The sequence below is a fragment of the Galeopterus variegatus genome, unplaced genomic scaffold (assembly GCF_000696425.1).
Source record: "Galeopterus variegatus unplaced genomic scaffold, G_variegatus-3.0.2 Scaffold20, whole genome shotgun sequence".
In the NCBI taxonomy this organism is placed as follows: domain Eukaryota; kingdom Metazoa; phylum Chordata; class Mammalia; order Dermoptera; family Cynocephalidae; genus Galeopterus; species Galeopterus variegatus.
The window spans coordinates 1,351,674-1,366,168 of NW_007726131.1; the positions used below are offsets into that span (position 1 = coordinate 1,351,674).

The following is a 14,495-nucleotide window of genomic DNA, read 5'->3' on the forward strand; positions in this document are numbered from 1 at the left end:
TGAAAAAATAAACTTCACTGAATAAGCTTTTATAATTCATCTCAATTAGAAAATATATCTGGTAATTTGAAACAGTAAAAACAAGCCTATGAACCTGTGGATGCCATAGTAGCTTTGGAAGGAAATTTGCCAGTAGTAGGGTATAAGAACTGAGGAAAAAAACAGAAAATAAAGACATCTAGGGACTCCTGATTTGCTCATTTCTACCTTGCTAACAGCTGGGAAGTGGCTTTTCTTCAAAAAACAAAAAAACCCCTGCTTTTTAAAGGAAAGGGAAAGCCAGAGCCCATCTTCCAAATTATCCTACCCTACCGTCTTGAAATGGAAAAACTAAAAAGACTCCTTACACAAAAAAACTTCCTTTACCCTTTCAAATAGCACTTGGAGATTAATTCATGATTCTTAAAAGATGGATAAGATTATTGGTAACCAATAAAAATCATTCCAAAATAGTATGTATGGCCCTTGTGGCACCTCTATTTCCTCTACCAGGTGATGATTTAAAAATTATCCTCATAGTACTGTTTCCCATTTTGATATTCATTTGTTGTTCCCCTGTACCTCATCCTCTATGAAAGCTTCTCCAGAGCAGTGACCTTGCCTCTTTGTTCACCCAGTACTTCAAATGGTGCTTACAATATAGCAAGCACTCACGCTTTTGTTAAATGAATAAGAATTATGTATATATTATATAAAGCATGTATCACTTATATGAAGACATATAATTGGAATTATTTAAACAAGGATGTTAGAAATTTTGAATTTATTACAAGGCAAACTGAAGCAAAATAACCTTATTCTGTTTGAGCATCATGCCTATAAAAATAAGCTGGTCCCATTTCACTCTTCAATACCACAATGTCATTAAGTACTCATTTTTAGAAATATAATTCCTAATGTCTATAATGAAAGAAAACAGGACCTTGCAAAAAAATTATTAATCAACATCATCTTATTCATGCTATAAGAAGAAAACAGTGGGTTGGAAGACAAATTTAACTTGAAGTGATATAACTTCATATATCATGTTTCTGTCATCAGATGACTTTTCTGGCAACAAATTTACCATCCCTAATTACATTTTACTGTTATTAAACTTTGCATCTTCTAAAGTGATTTTCCAAATCAGGTCATTTTGTAGAGGCATTAGTAACAACGTGGACTCTATAAAAGTGTTTTCCTAGAGTGTGTCTGTTATATGGAATAAAAATCTGTGGGATGTCAAGGGTGTCACCCATCAAAAACAAGTCCCAAGGGTGTACAAGTCCAGGAAATGCTGACAAACAATTACTTAAGAGTTTTTAAGTACATCATGTACACTGGGAATCTCAAAGGTAGGAATGTGGTATAGCATTTACTAAAAATTGGCCATAGAGCTCTCTTTTTCAGAAACATTTCAATTTATACTTCTGTGGAGTAGTTTTTGGTGCAGAAGACAAGGGGTAAGAAAACTGGGGAATCCTGCACAATCCTGGGCAAGGACTCCAGGGCATTACCTGGAGGAGAAGGAGTTTTCATTTAATTCACTCATCACACATATACCTCAAGTGGCTGCCTTAAACATTTAGTTAGCTCATTTACTGAGCAACTACTTTTATAAAAGCCAGGCATTTTTATCTGGGAGCTGGGGCTATGACAATGAATATAATTAGAAATTCTTGCCCTCACGGAGTGATATACAATTAATTCTAGACTATCGTAGCTACTTGAAAAATACAGGAAGCTCATACTTAGATGACTATCCTTTTGTTCTCAAATTTCTATCCTTATAAATGTAAAAGCCACCCTGAACCATCTTCCATGGACTCCAGTTTAAGCAATCTATTACAGTCCATCAAATATTACCAAAGACTGTTTTCCCAAGGAACATTAAGTAGAAGGTTATGGAAAATTATTTTGGAAATATATTTAAAGATACTACTATAAAGGAGGCTCTCTTCATGCCATTATAAATGGGAGGGGAGCAAACCTCTTTTTATTTAAATCTTTCAAAAGTTTATTTTTAAAATGATCACTTGCTAAACTAAAGTACACTTCCCAATATCTAATCCCCTTCCACACGCTCTCTTTATCTGACAAGACTACAGCCACCTAACCCCACCTCAGCTAACATGTAGCAGGAGGAGCGCACTCAGTATCCGGGTTTTGGAATCAGGTGAGTATGAACAGTCTACTGTATTTCCAGTGCCAGTGCCATAGCTTAACTGGGCTCATGGCAAGATTCTTCCAACCAATTCTCTCTCACTGCCAAAGAAGTATCTCTTACTAGCTAAGGAGGAAATGTACAATAATCAGCCATTCAGTTCCATACAATTTAGCCACAGGTTTGCTTTTGTAAGCAGGTAACAATTTCTCAAGGCAAGAAAAAGATAAAATATAATGGCTATTTTAAAAAAAATGTTAATAAAAGAAAAATCCAAAATGCCGTAGGGGGTGGGGTGGAGAAATAGAACTGGGAATGAATTTCCATCCTGGCCACATAATAATTTGAATAAATATTCTTTCATGAAATCATCACTGAACATTTTGTGTTATCTATAATCAATCTTATCTCCCTATATCCCTTTCCTGCCCTCAAAACAGCCTATAAACCCAGCCAAATAGAATTTATCACATTTATAACTCTCATCAGCCTATTTCCCCAGAAGAAATAATTATAGTCAACTCCATACAATTTAGCTACAAGCTAATGTGTACTTGTTTGAATCTTAGTCAAAAGGTCCATCATAAATATAAATACTACCTAGAGTTCATGAAATGGTCTTTGATCCCCCCCCCCCAGCTATAAGTTATTTATCATATTTATTTCTCCTTTACCACTTCTTGCCGAATTGTGATTATTTTTGTAAATACCCCTGAAGGCAGAGACACTGTCTTGTCTTTTATTCTCATCAAAAAGAATGAAGCCAACAATCAAAACACATAAATCCACTGCTGCAATTTTTGGAAATTAAGCAAGATGTAAAATATTAGGTGGGGTATGAAATTGTCACATAGGTAAAAACTCATCAATTTCATATTGTTCAAGTTATACTACAGAAGGATAGGCTGAAGTTCATTTGAATTTGGAGATTACATGGAATTTTACTGGGAGGAGGGTATTACTGACTCTTATTCCAACCTGATAAATGTACATGATAGCTAGTGTCTCCTATTATACCCATTTTGGTTTAGAAGTCTGTTTTGTCACAGGATAAAATCTAAATCAGTTTGACACAAGTTTTTCAGGAGTTATGCCTACCATCTTCATTTTGTCTGGTTTATTTGCCCTGCTTTTTTTACTTGCCACATTTTGATTTGACCTTAACTACTGATGTTAATCTAACCAATATAAAAGACAAAATCTACAAAAATAAAGGCTCGTTCATATTTAAAATTTCAAAACAAAATACTAACGCTTTGGAAGAAAAAAGCCATACTAATTTGCTTTGGAATCCTAGGATGTGTGCTTTTGCATTCTGCTTATTTGACTATATCCAAAAATTCTATAACTCAACAAAGCAAATGTACCAATTAGAAATAATAAGGTGCAATAACTCTGAGGGCTATGGGTCAAGGAGCCAAAGAAAGATTTTTAAATTTTTATTTCATATCCTTTCAAAATACCAAATTATAAACATACACACTTTTCAAGTTTTCTTCTCTATTTTATTCCCATGAAAATACTCTGCTTTATAGCCACTCTGCTTTTAGTGGCAGAATGAATATGCTAAAATGGATATAAATACTTTGAAGTATGTTAACATAGCATACTAATAAGCAAAATCAGGACCAAAAATGGATTCTACATAGGCTTACTTGGAATCCATATATGTACATTTTTTCTTTTCTAAATCCCACCAAATTTAACAAAAGGGTATTTAAGTTTCTTCTGGGATCAGGAAATGAGAATGTTCTAAGTTCCACTAACTCTCAGCATTGTTAAAGGATTTTACTTATAAAAGGATATATTTTAAAAGTAGTTCCATTGTCATAAAAACTTTGAAATAGAATTCTCTTTTAATTTCTTTTTTTTTCCCCAAAAATAGTTGCTATAGCCCTTAAAGACAGTTGTAAAGATGCATGTCCCATACAGAAACCAGTGATACTCTAAATTGGTTTCCTGAAAGTTACTGCACAATTAGTACAAATAAAAGGCTGTGACAATGTGGAATGAACAGGACAAAACTGAAAATCAATAGTTAAGAAAGGGTCATAGGTAATTTGGGATGATGCAGATAATTTAGATATAACTGAATCTTGAAAAAGGTTCAAGATATTCCTTTTTTAAAATTAAAAAAATTTTTCTTGGTGACTGGCCAGTACGGGGATCCAAACCCTTCACCTTGGTGTTATAACACTGCACTCTAACCATCTGAGCTAACCAGCCAGCCCTAAGATAACTCCTTTATAACCAACCTTTTCAATATTTTCTTCTGTATTTGTTTTTCTTCTAACACTACCCCTGTCCCAACAGACCAATGTTTCTGAAATCCTGAGACTATGAAACAGATAAAACAGATTCACATTAAGTAGGTCTACAATGACCAAACTTAAAAACATCCCACCATTGAGTATGTGACACATGAGATTCCACAGAGTACAGCATAAAAGGAAACAAAGGAGTATATGAAGTAAAGGGGAATGGGGAAACCTACAATAAGGCCATCAGTTTGTTAAGTTGTTCTCAAAAATTAGGGCACTCAAAGTATACCAATACTTTAACTGGCCTAAACATTATGTCGAATGCTAAATTACCATCAATTTGTGAGAAAATATCTTGTCCTAGTTTTTACACTGACACAATATTTGCGAATGAATAGTACATGGGATATAAATCCTAAACTTCTTTTAATGAAAACCATATTTTATGATAGCAGTATGAGAATACAGAAATAGCAACTGAACAGTGGTGCGTTAGTTTTTGTTTTGGCATAAGCCATTTATTTAGTACTATTATAAAGCTTAAAGCTCCATTTTTGTTCTGTATCAAATCATGAAGAGAAAGGATGCATTTAGCTAATGAAAGACATTCTGAACAGTAATTGTGGCATAAAAATTTATTAATAGTTCTCAGTTTCAAAAATGTCCATAAAATATTTAAATATATACATTCTTAAATGTATAATGGACACCCAGTAAAAATACAAAAGATTAGTCGAATTTATTTAAATGTAATGACAAAGTCACACAAAAATAATGGCACATTATGTGCGCCAAATTTGCTAATTTCAAACAAAGAAAAGTGTAAAAGCCCAAGTGAAGGCAACAAAAGTTACCACAGAAAGAACAGCTGTCACTAAGCCCAAGCAACAGCATAAAGCAGCTACTGGCTTCCCAACTTACCATCTTCCTTTTCCTTTCTGCAATCTGCTCCTCTGATTCCATTTCTACTTCATTGCTTATAGGAGTTTTTTCTTCTATATCATCAATAAAATCTGGTTCCTGAAAGATGGAAATGACTTCTTTATAGAAACTACTTTATCTATAAACTAGGGACATAAAACTGTTTCAATGTCTTTCACAACTAATTAAGCATATACAAATTACAAGCCTACATAAATCCATTTAAGAAATTTAAACTGGTAATTCAACAAACTTAAAAATGATGAAAGCAAATGATTTTGCCTTTTAAAGTTGCAGTCAATAAAGTTCTTATCAATAAAACAGCCTACAAGTTCAAATATGGTAGCATGGCCTTATGTTTATATTCTTCCGAAAACATAAACATATATGTTATTTCACAAAACCTACAAATACCAAGTGCTCAATAAATATTCGTTCAGTTTAAGATGCAAGGGAAATTATCCCTAGAAGATAAGGGCCCTGAAGATGAACAAAACCATACCCAATTTTCACATTTTAATGATCACTCCTAAGTTTTATTTAAGAGGGCATATAACAAAATATTTCTTGGTGGGGCAGAAGTATTGGACAAACTCTATCCCCAAAATTACCTTATGTGTTCTCAGTGAATTTTCTCTCAATTTTATTTGCTATTGGTTGTGGCACACTTAGAGAATTGATATGATTACTGCATCCAGATACTTAAGGAAAGGAAATTTTAAGGCTTAAGACTTTATATAAGAACATTTATTATGAAGATAAGGAAAGTGCCACCTGGAAGATTTTTTTTAAATTGCCCAATCTTAGGAAAATCTTGTTTTCAAATTCTGCACAGATTTGTTGGCTGAGAAGCTTCTTAATAATTTAACAAATATTGTACAAATTCTAGTAGAACCTGTAGTTTACAACTATATTAAAGAATAGAATGAACTTAAAAACAATTTAAACAATCCTATATAAAACAAAGAAGAGGTTACCATGTGAAAAATTATTTTCCTTTTTCTTAATTTAACTTCATTGAGAATCAGCAGAGTTCAGTACCTGATTATTTGATACTGATAGTCTCAGTGGAGAAAGCTTTCTTTGTTTAGTTTCTGGGCTCTTCATTTTGTTGGTTGTTCCTTCACAATCCAAAGTAATATTCTGATTTTGTGTATCTTTTTCTTTCGAAATATCTTTGTCTTTTTTTCCTTTTTTCCTTCTGGTCTCATAACCACTATTGAAGTTTTCCGTAGATTCAGAACTACGTTTTAGAACAGGGCACTCTGGATTTTCTTTGAGGCAAGCGCAATCCACCTTGTACTTACTAGAAAGATAACCGGTTAAATATTTATTTAAGACATCAAACTGGAAAATTTATCCATTTTAAGCTGCAACTCCACAAAACTGTATGCAATCACTAATTGTAAGCAGTTCTTCTTTTCATTAATTTGCATTTGTGGTAACTATCACAAAAGAAATCTTATTTTCTCATAAAAACAATGTAATAATTAGAAGCTGACTTTCTGCCAGAGATTGGAGCTTCAATCATAAAGATAACTAGTAACATGTTGCAGAAAAAAAAAAAACCAGTAATTAAAACTTTTTAAAGTAAAATGATACTGCAGCTTACACAAAAAGTGAGATTAAGGCAAAAACCATTAATTATTTTAGTGATCCTAGAGTGTTATAAAAACTGACTTGAAATTTGACCTAAATTAAAAAATGCTAGCTATAACAAATACCAAGCCTTAAGTAGTTTTCTTGTACTTTAAGGAATGATTTCAATAACCAAGTTTCTTTAAAAAGTTACCCTGAAAAAATTTAATGTTTTCTTTTGCTCCTCTTAAGTGTTCCCTCTTTTAAATGGAAGCTTGAAAAATAATGGCACTATCTCTCATCTTCAAAGTAATAATAATTATTACTCCCATTTTACAGATTAAAGCTCACTAAGAATCAGTATCTTGTCCAGAGTCACAGAGTCAATACGTGTTAGGGATGGCATTTAGATACTTTATTTATTTATTTATTTTGTCTTTTTTTTTTTCATGTCCGGCAACGGATCGCAACCCTCAGTGTCGCGCCCGTACCGGACCGGGACCGGCAACGGGATAGCAACCCTCAGTGTTGCGCCCGCACCTCGCTCAGCCAGTGAGCGGGAACTGGTCTGTATATGGTATCCAAACCCTTGGCGGGAGCGCCGTCGCTCCCAAGCGGCGCACTGTAGCAGTGCGCCACCGGGCCGGCCCTAGATACTTTTAAATAACTCTATGAATGTATGATTCTAAAGCCCATACCCTTTTCATTTCAGTATTTCTTAACTCTCTGCCATCTTTATATCTACCACCACTGCTAAGATTTAGCTCATCTCTAGGATACAGTCTAAATGCCCAAACCTGAATTAAGCAATAATACAAGTCTCTCATTTTGCACATTAAAAAAAAAAAAGATGTCCGTTGAGGGGATCTTAACCCTTGGCTTGGTGTTGTCAGCACCACACTCAGCCAGTCAGCGAACCAGCCATCCCTGTATAGGATCTGAACCCTTGGCGTTGGTGTTATCAGCACCACCCTCTCCTGAGTGAGCCATGGGCCGGCCCCCACTTTGCACATTTTAAGTAGTTTAATGTTTGGTCATAATAAAAACAATTTACTTTTCTAAGTTTCTAATACTCCTAAATCATTCAGTTTTGACAATGCTAGAAAGGTACAAGTCAAACTGCCAAATTCTGTGAATCAGGGGTAGAACTCAAACATTTATGGTCCAATCTCCCACCTCCTCAAATCAGGTATTAACAGACACTAGCTTGCAACTCTAGACATTTTCTTTGACTTTAGTATAATAGAACTGCAAAAAAATAATAATGGCAACAGCTAATGTTTATTAAGCACTTTGTCAGGAACTGTTTAAAACATTTTAAATGTGTTAACTCAGTGATCTTCAAAACATTCTTATGAGGTTGAGTAGTATTATCATTCTCATATTTATACTTGAGGTAATGAGACACAAGGAGATGAAGACATTCGTCCAATTTACTTAGGTAGCGAGTGACCAAACTAGGATTTGGACTCAGATTATAAAAAGCTTATATTCTCAACCTCTATGATAGTCTCCCAAAGCAATGAGGAAAGAGCCATGATGGTAAATTTCCCATATTCTGGGGGGAAAAGGGCTAAAAAGTAAAAGCTTAAGTTACCATGATAAATCTGACTTCAATAATCAGTAGAGATGCATACTGAAGGAAGAGGAATTTCACTGACAACATAATGGACATTATAAAAAACTTCTGCATTTAAAAAGGCTATAACATAAAGTTTTATAAAATAAAATATGGAATAGGAAAAACGAATTGAAATGCTTATAACCTAAAACACTACAAAATATATAAAAACTCAAAAAAGAAGAAAAGAAAGAAAAGGACTACCCAGCAGAAAAATGTACAGATTATATGATGAGGCAATTTGCAAGAGAGGAAATCCAAATGACAATTTATAAAAAGATCCTTGAGCTCATAAATAATCAAGGAAAATGAGAAATAAAATATAAAAAGACACCATTTCACATAGACTCGCATCAATTTTTTTTAATGTCTTACAGTAAAGAAGTAGAGCAAGGAACTAAATTGCTTAGGAATGTAAACGGGTACAAGCTTCTCTAGAGAGTAATTCACCCATGTCTGGTAAAAATGAGGCTGTGCACTTTCTACAACCCAGCAATTCAACTCCCAGGTCCCTCTCACGGAGAGCATGCACACATGCAGACATATTTAAAAAGCTATAGGAGCATTTTTTTTTTTTAAATATAAAGGTCCATCAATAGTGGAATGGATAGATAAATGGCATCAGCAGTGAAAATAAATGAAATACAGCTACACATAACAATGTAGCTTAATCTCATGAAATGAATGAGAAAAGATAAATGCAGAAGAGTATAGCAGGTTATGATTTAAATAAAGTTTAAAAATATACAAAATTCTAAATACTTCTGCTGACACATAAAGACACAGGAAAATGTTAATGAAATATATCAAATCAGAGACAGCAGTTAGTAAAAAAGAAAGGAGAACAATCTGGCTGCTACACATGAAGGGTTTAAATGGATAATATTTTATTTCTTAATTAGGGAAGTACATGGATGGGTGTTTGTATTATTTATTTTTTTATATTAAATTAAATTTAAATATATGTTTTTGTACTCAGAATTAACATTTGTTCTTTCCTAGAATTTCAGAACAATAGTTCTTAGAGTTTCTTTTGAGTGGCAAAAGAGAAACTATTCATCCATGCTGATTAACAAAATAAATTGTATGACTAAAATTGTATCCACTGAAATATAAGAAGAAAAAAATTCTAACATAAACAAGGTCAGTGTTGTATGGCTGAATTAGGATTACTAATTATAATTATTATGAACATTTACATTACAATAATAATTGGGGAAAGCCTAGAAAAGAACTAAGCAACAATGATGTAATGGTAGCTGATACCAAAATGCTTGTTTTCATGTACTTTTAAATGCTTCGTGATAAATAAAAATAAAAAGCTACAACAGTAATGACAATATGTAAATTATTATTAGGACATTAAGAAGTAATTTTAAAACAACAGATTATATATTTACAGATTTGAACTTACCAATTCCCATAGTCAAAATCAAAGGCGATAGTAATTTCAGTTCCTTTTGAAATACTTTGTATAGAATAAATGTAAAGATGTATAGTTCCATCTTCAATTTCATGCCTCACCTGTTAGTTAAAAGAATAATTTTACATTTCTATAAATTACTTTCTCCTTTAGAAGCATTATCCTACAATAGTTTTAAAAACTATTCTTTTCAAAGTACTTCGCAAACAACTTAGAAAACATGATTACAAGATTTATAACTACAAATAAATGTTATCAGCTGGGAAGCCTTTTCAAACATACATGGCTACTCACTGCCAACTCACACCCTGAGCCTACCAGGTGGCATCCAAAAAAAATATTGTTTTTTTTTTTTTTTTTTTTTACCTTGTAGCATCTCTGAAATTGGGAATCTTATATAAATGATGGCATCTTAGATTTAATGAAATGTGGTAATGGTACAGAGAGTTACCACTGCACTTTTCTAAGACAGATACTGTTCAAGGTACTTTATATGTATTAACTCTTTTTGTCCTCATACCACCTCTTTACAGATAAAACTGAGGCATAGATGAGGTTACAAAACTACTAAGTCACAGAGAAAACATGAATCTACTAAGTCCAGCTCCAAAACCCACAATCTTAGCTGCAACATTATAAAATTATAAGTGTTTATTTTGGCATGTAAATAATAAAACCAACATTATTTTATCTTCCATACTAAAATATAACTTTACAAAAAAATTTATCATAGCACATATAAAATCACTTCAGTTTTTATTTTATTTTATTTTATTTTATTTATTTTTTTAAAAAGATGACCGGTAAGGGGATCTTAACCCTCGACTTGGTGTTGTCAGCACCACGCTCAGCCAGTGAGCGAACCGGCCATCCCTATATGGGATCCGAACCCGTGGCCTTGGTGTTATCAGCACCGCACTCTACCGAGTGAGCCACAGGCCGGCCCATCACTTCAGTTTTTAGCTTTGTCATCTAACATATCAAACCATAGCATATATTTGACCCACAAACAGAGCTTCCAGGATAAACAAAAGTAAGTCCAATATTTCCTCTTACAAGGAACATTACAATTTCTTCAATGTGCAAAGTAATTTTTTTTTTGGACTGGTAAGGGGATTGTGACCCTCAGCACGGTGCGGTCCGCACCACGCTCAGCCAGTGAGCACACCGGCCATCCCTATGTAAGATCCGAACCTGCGGCCTCGGTGCTACCAGCGCTGCACTCTCCCGAGTGAGCCACAGGGCCGGCCCTGCAAAGTAATTTTTAAGACCTCACAGCCAACATCACCTAAATTTACACATTAGAAATATGCTTGGCAGTATAAAATGTACCAACAGTTGAAAAGTGTTTTAGATTACCAGACTTTTGTGCTTAATACTCAGATTCCACACACCCATAGGCCCCTCCTCCCAAAAAGATTCCTATAAGCTTACCTCTGCATTGGGTGTACAAGAACGCCTGATGAATCGAGCCTCATTCCCAAAAGTCCTTGCATCAACACACATTTCTAGCCCGTGAAATTTAGAGTAGAATAAAACAAAAGGGTATGGTCTACACAGAAAGAAACATTATGAGCTATCAACAGTTTAGTATAACAATCTCCTGTTCAGTATAACAATCTGCCTCTTCAGAGGCAAACTGATGAAGAAATCTAAGAACACAGAATTTAAGAAACTTCTAAGACTCATAGTAAGTAGTGAAGCCAAGATTTGACTATAGGTATTCTGACTACAGAACTCACTCTTGTTAATGAGATTTCTACCAGCCCTTTTAACCTTACCTAAATCAAAAGCAATTAATTGAAGGTAAAAATTCATATTTACAAAGAAAGATAAAATGAGAATAACTATTGCCTTTACAGAAAGGCATCCATAAACCGATGCCTTTAAAATCCATATTTCCTGGTGCATTTAAAAGTGTGTGTATTATATTCCTGTTGCAGGTCAAATCTGCTATATAACGGAAGGATTCTTGTGTATCTTTTATATCTGAAGTAAAAACTCAAGTTATAAACAAGAAATGTTTTTAATAATGGTAGAACATAGACTGGGAATGTTACCACCCTAGAGATAGGAACATGGTTCCAGACCTCAGGAAAGCAATGGCTATCAGAGAGTCATATCAGTTCTCCACAAAAGAGGCCTCTAAAACCATTCTAATACCAACACAGTGGGAGATGAATGTGGTGGCAATAATGTACGATCAAATCTAACACTGCCTCATAAAGAGGAAGAGGTTTTGCCTATGGTCACCATGGTCTTTTTTGATTCTAGGAATTATGTTATGAGGAATTAGCACAGGTCCTGGATAGAAAGGATTCCTTGTAATCTCAGGAAATAAAGAGTTCCTGACTGGTATCCTATATTTATTGGTGTTGGTTTATCTTTGAAGCAGATTGTTTCAGGACTTTGGGCAAAACAGAGATGGGGAAGAGACTGAAGAATATATCTTTGCATTTTATGTTGTTTATCATAGTTCAAAAGTTATCATTAGTCACTGTTCAATAACACTACAGTTTTAAATACTGAAATGATCACAAAGGAAATCAAAATACATATAATCACAGGATCCAGGTAAAATAGCCAAAAATTCAATATTTAACTACAGAAAATGAACATGGGAAAGTAAATGAATGTACCTTTTAAAGAAATATCCATTTGCTTCAAACTGTTCTCTCAGCATAAACTTCCCTCTGTATTCAATGATAAGTGCATCAGGAGGCAAATCTTTTGCAGATTTCAGAATTTTCTTATTCTTTTGTATATGGCTCTAAAATCAGAGTAAATGTTGAGATTAATTAAACCTGTTTGCTTTCAGTCTAACTAAAGATACATACTATAAAAAGGGTTTTGTTTTATAATTTTTTGACAAATGATATATTTACCTCTACAGGAGGTTTGAAAAGCAAGTTGTTGGTATTCAAATCTGATTTACTCATCTCTCTTTTGTCGTTTCCATTGCCTAATCTCAGAGCTATTCTTTGTGCCTCCCTCTGAACACCCTCACTGTACTGGTTATTATTTGCCTCTTCATATCGATCCATCCATGCTTTGATTTTTGTCTCCCATCCAAAATTTGAGCCATCAGATGAAGGATCAATCTCTGGAGCTGAACCCTAAAATTACAGCAAACTAAGCATTAATATCTGGTCTTAAATACTTATATGCAAATGCATAAAAAATTAATGGCAGGGTTGGCTGTTTAGCTCAGTTGGTTAGAGCACAGTGTTATAACACCAAGGTCAAGGGTTCGGAGCCTCACCAGCCAGCCATCAGATAATATAAACTAGGAATAATGTTTGGCTTTCTAAATTGGTTGTAGTAAAAAGAAGACCATAAATTAGCAGCCTAGTTGAGTTTTATACTGCATACTAGACAAATATGAGTTGGAAAACTGAAGCAAGCTGTGTTAAGTTGGAAGAGCAGAAATTCAAGCTTCACTGTCACTATGGGTAAGCAAACAGAGGATCGCAAATAAACTTGCAATTACTCAAAACTTTTGATCAATGTCAGGTGATGGTGAAAAAAACGAGCACATGAAATTTCAGATTTTAGAGATTGCCAATATGTAGCTTATAGCAGCAAATCAAAATCTGTTATGTACTCACAATTTAACTAGAACACATTTGCAATTATTATGAGAACCACACATGCTGCATATTAAGTAAATTTATTTTCTGATACATTATAATTTTAACATGTTTTTTTAACAAAACTATACTTTGATATCTTCATTTAGTGCAATTCAAAGATGTGTAATCACTTGTCCACATGATAAATTTAGTTGTAAATGCTGTTCATAATTAATTGAACATCTTGATGAGAAAACACAAATGATTTCTATCATATTACAACATAACTGTGAAATTTTAATATCACATACAGATTTCATAAAGATCCTTATATATCCTATTAGATATGTATACATGCATAGTAACATGTTACCATCGGTCCATCTTCCATATGAGTGGCCAATCTTTGTTACAAAAAAAATCATTGTTTTCTATAATGAAGTGTAAAGTATACTAAGTTGCTCAACTATTTGATAGGGGTAGGCTTATTTTGCCAATTGGTATTTTATGTATATACAAATTCTATGTTATAATGACCATCTGATAAAATATTTTTATACAAATATGAGATACTACTTTGTATTAAGGCTTTCCTCTGCTTTATCAATGGAATCTATTCAGTTTTCAAATCTTTATTTCTTTTTTGGTCCCTCAAGGAACTCCTCTACTGATTTGGTATGTCTTTAATACAGCTCTTCTATATCTTTTGAACCTTAAAAGAAAGTACTACAGATTCACACTGGACTTGTAATGATTTTAAAGAGATACCTTTAAGTTAAGGAAGAAATATTTTTTAAGATGAATGAAGAATTTAAAAAAATTTTTATGTCCCTAGTCACTTACTTATGTAGTAAAAGAAATACTTCAGTTAAGTAACATATGCTCCTTCCTCATTAAGCCTGGTATTAAGGTGATGAGATATACTGGGAAGATAGGAGGACTGCTAGAGTATCAATAGTTCCAACAGCTTAATTGA

The 14,495-nt window shown here is 33.6% G+C and overlaps 1 protein-coding gene across 3 annotated transcripts in view; it reads right to left on the bottom strand.

The window, feature by feature from the left end:
- KMT2E (lysine (K)-specific methyltransferase 2E) overlaps nucleotides 1–14,495 on the bottom strand; it is a 96,511-nt gene that overhangs the window by 14,882 nt on the left and 67,134 nt on the right. For all 3 annotated transcript variants that reach the window (XM_008568010.1, XM_008567994.1, XM_008568003.1), the window contains 6 exons: nucleotides 12,833–13,063; nucleotides 12,587–12,717; nucleotides 11,382–11,499; nucleotides 9,939–10,048; nucleotides 6,367–6,631; nucleotides 5,326–5,424 (listed from right to left, as the gene is read on the bottom strand). In XM_008568010.1, the coding sequence (XP_008566232.1) occupies nucleotides 5,326–5,424; nucleotides 6,367–6,631; nucleotides 9,939–10,048; nucleotides 11,382–11,499; nucleotides 12,587–12,717; nucleotides 12,833–13,063 (954 nt within the window). The remainder of the gene's footprint in view (nucleotides 1–5,325; nucleotides 5,425–6,366; nucleotides 6,632–9,938; nucleotides 10,049–11,381; nucleotides 11,500–12,586; nucleotides 12,718–12,832; nucleotides 13,064–14,495) is intronic.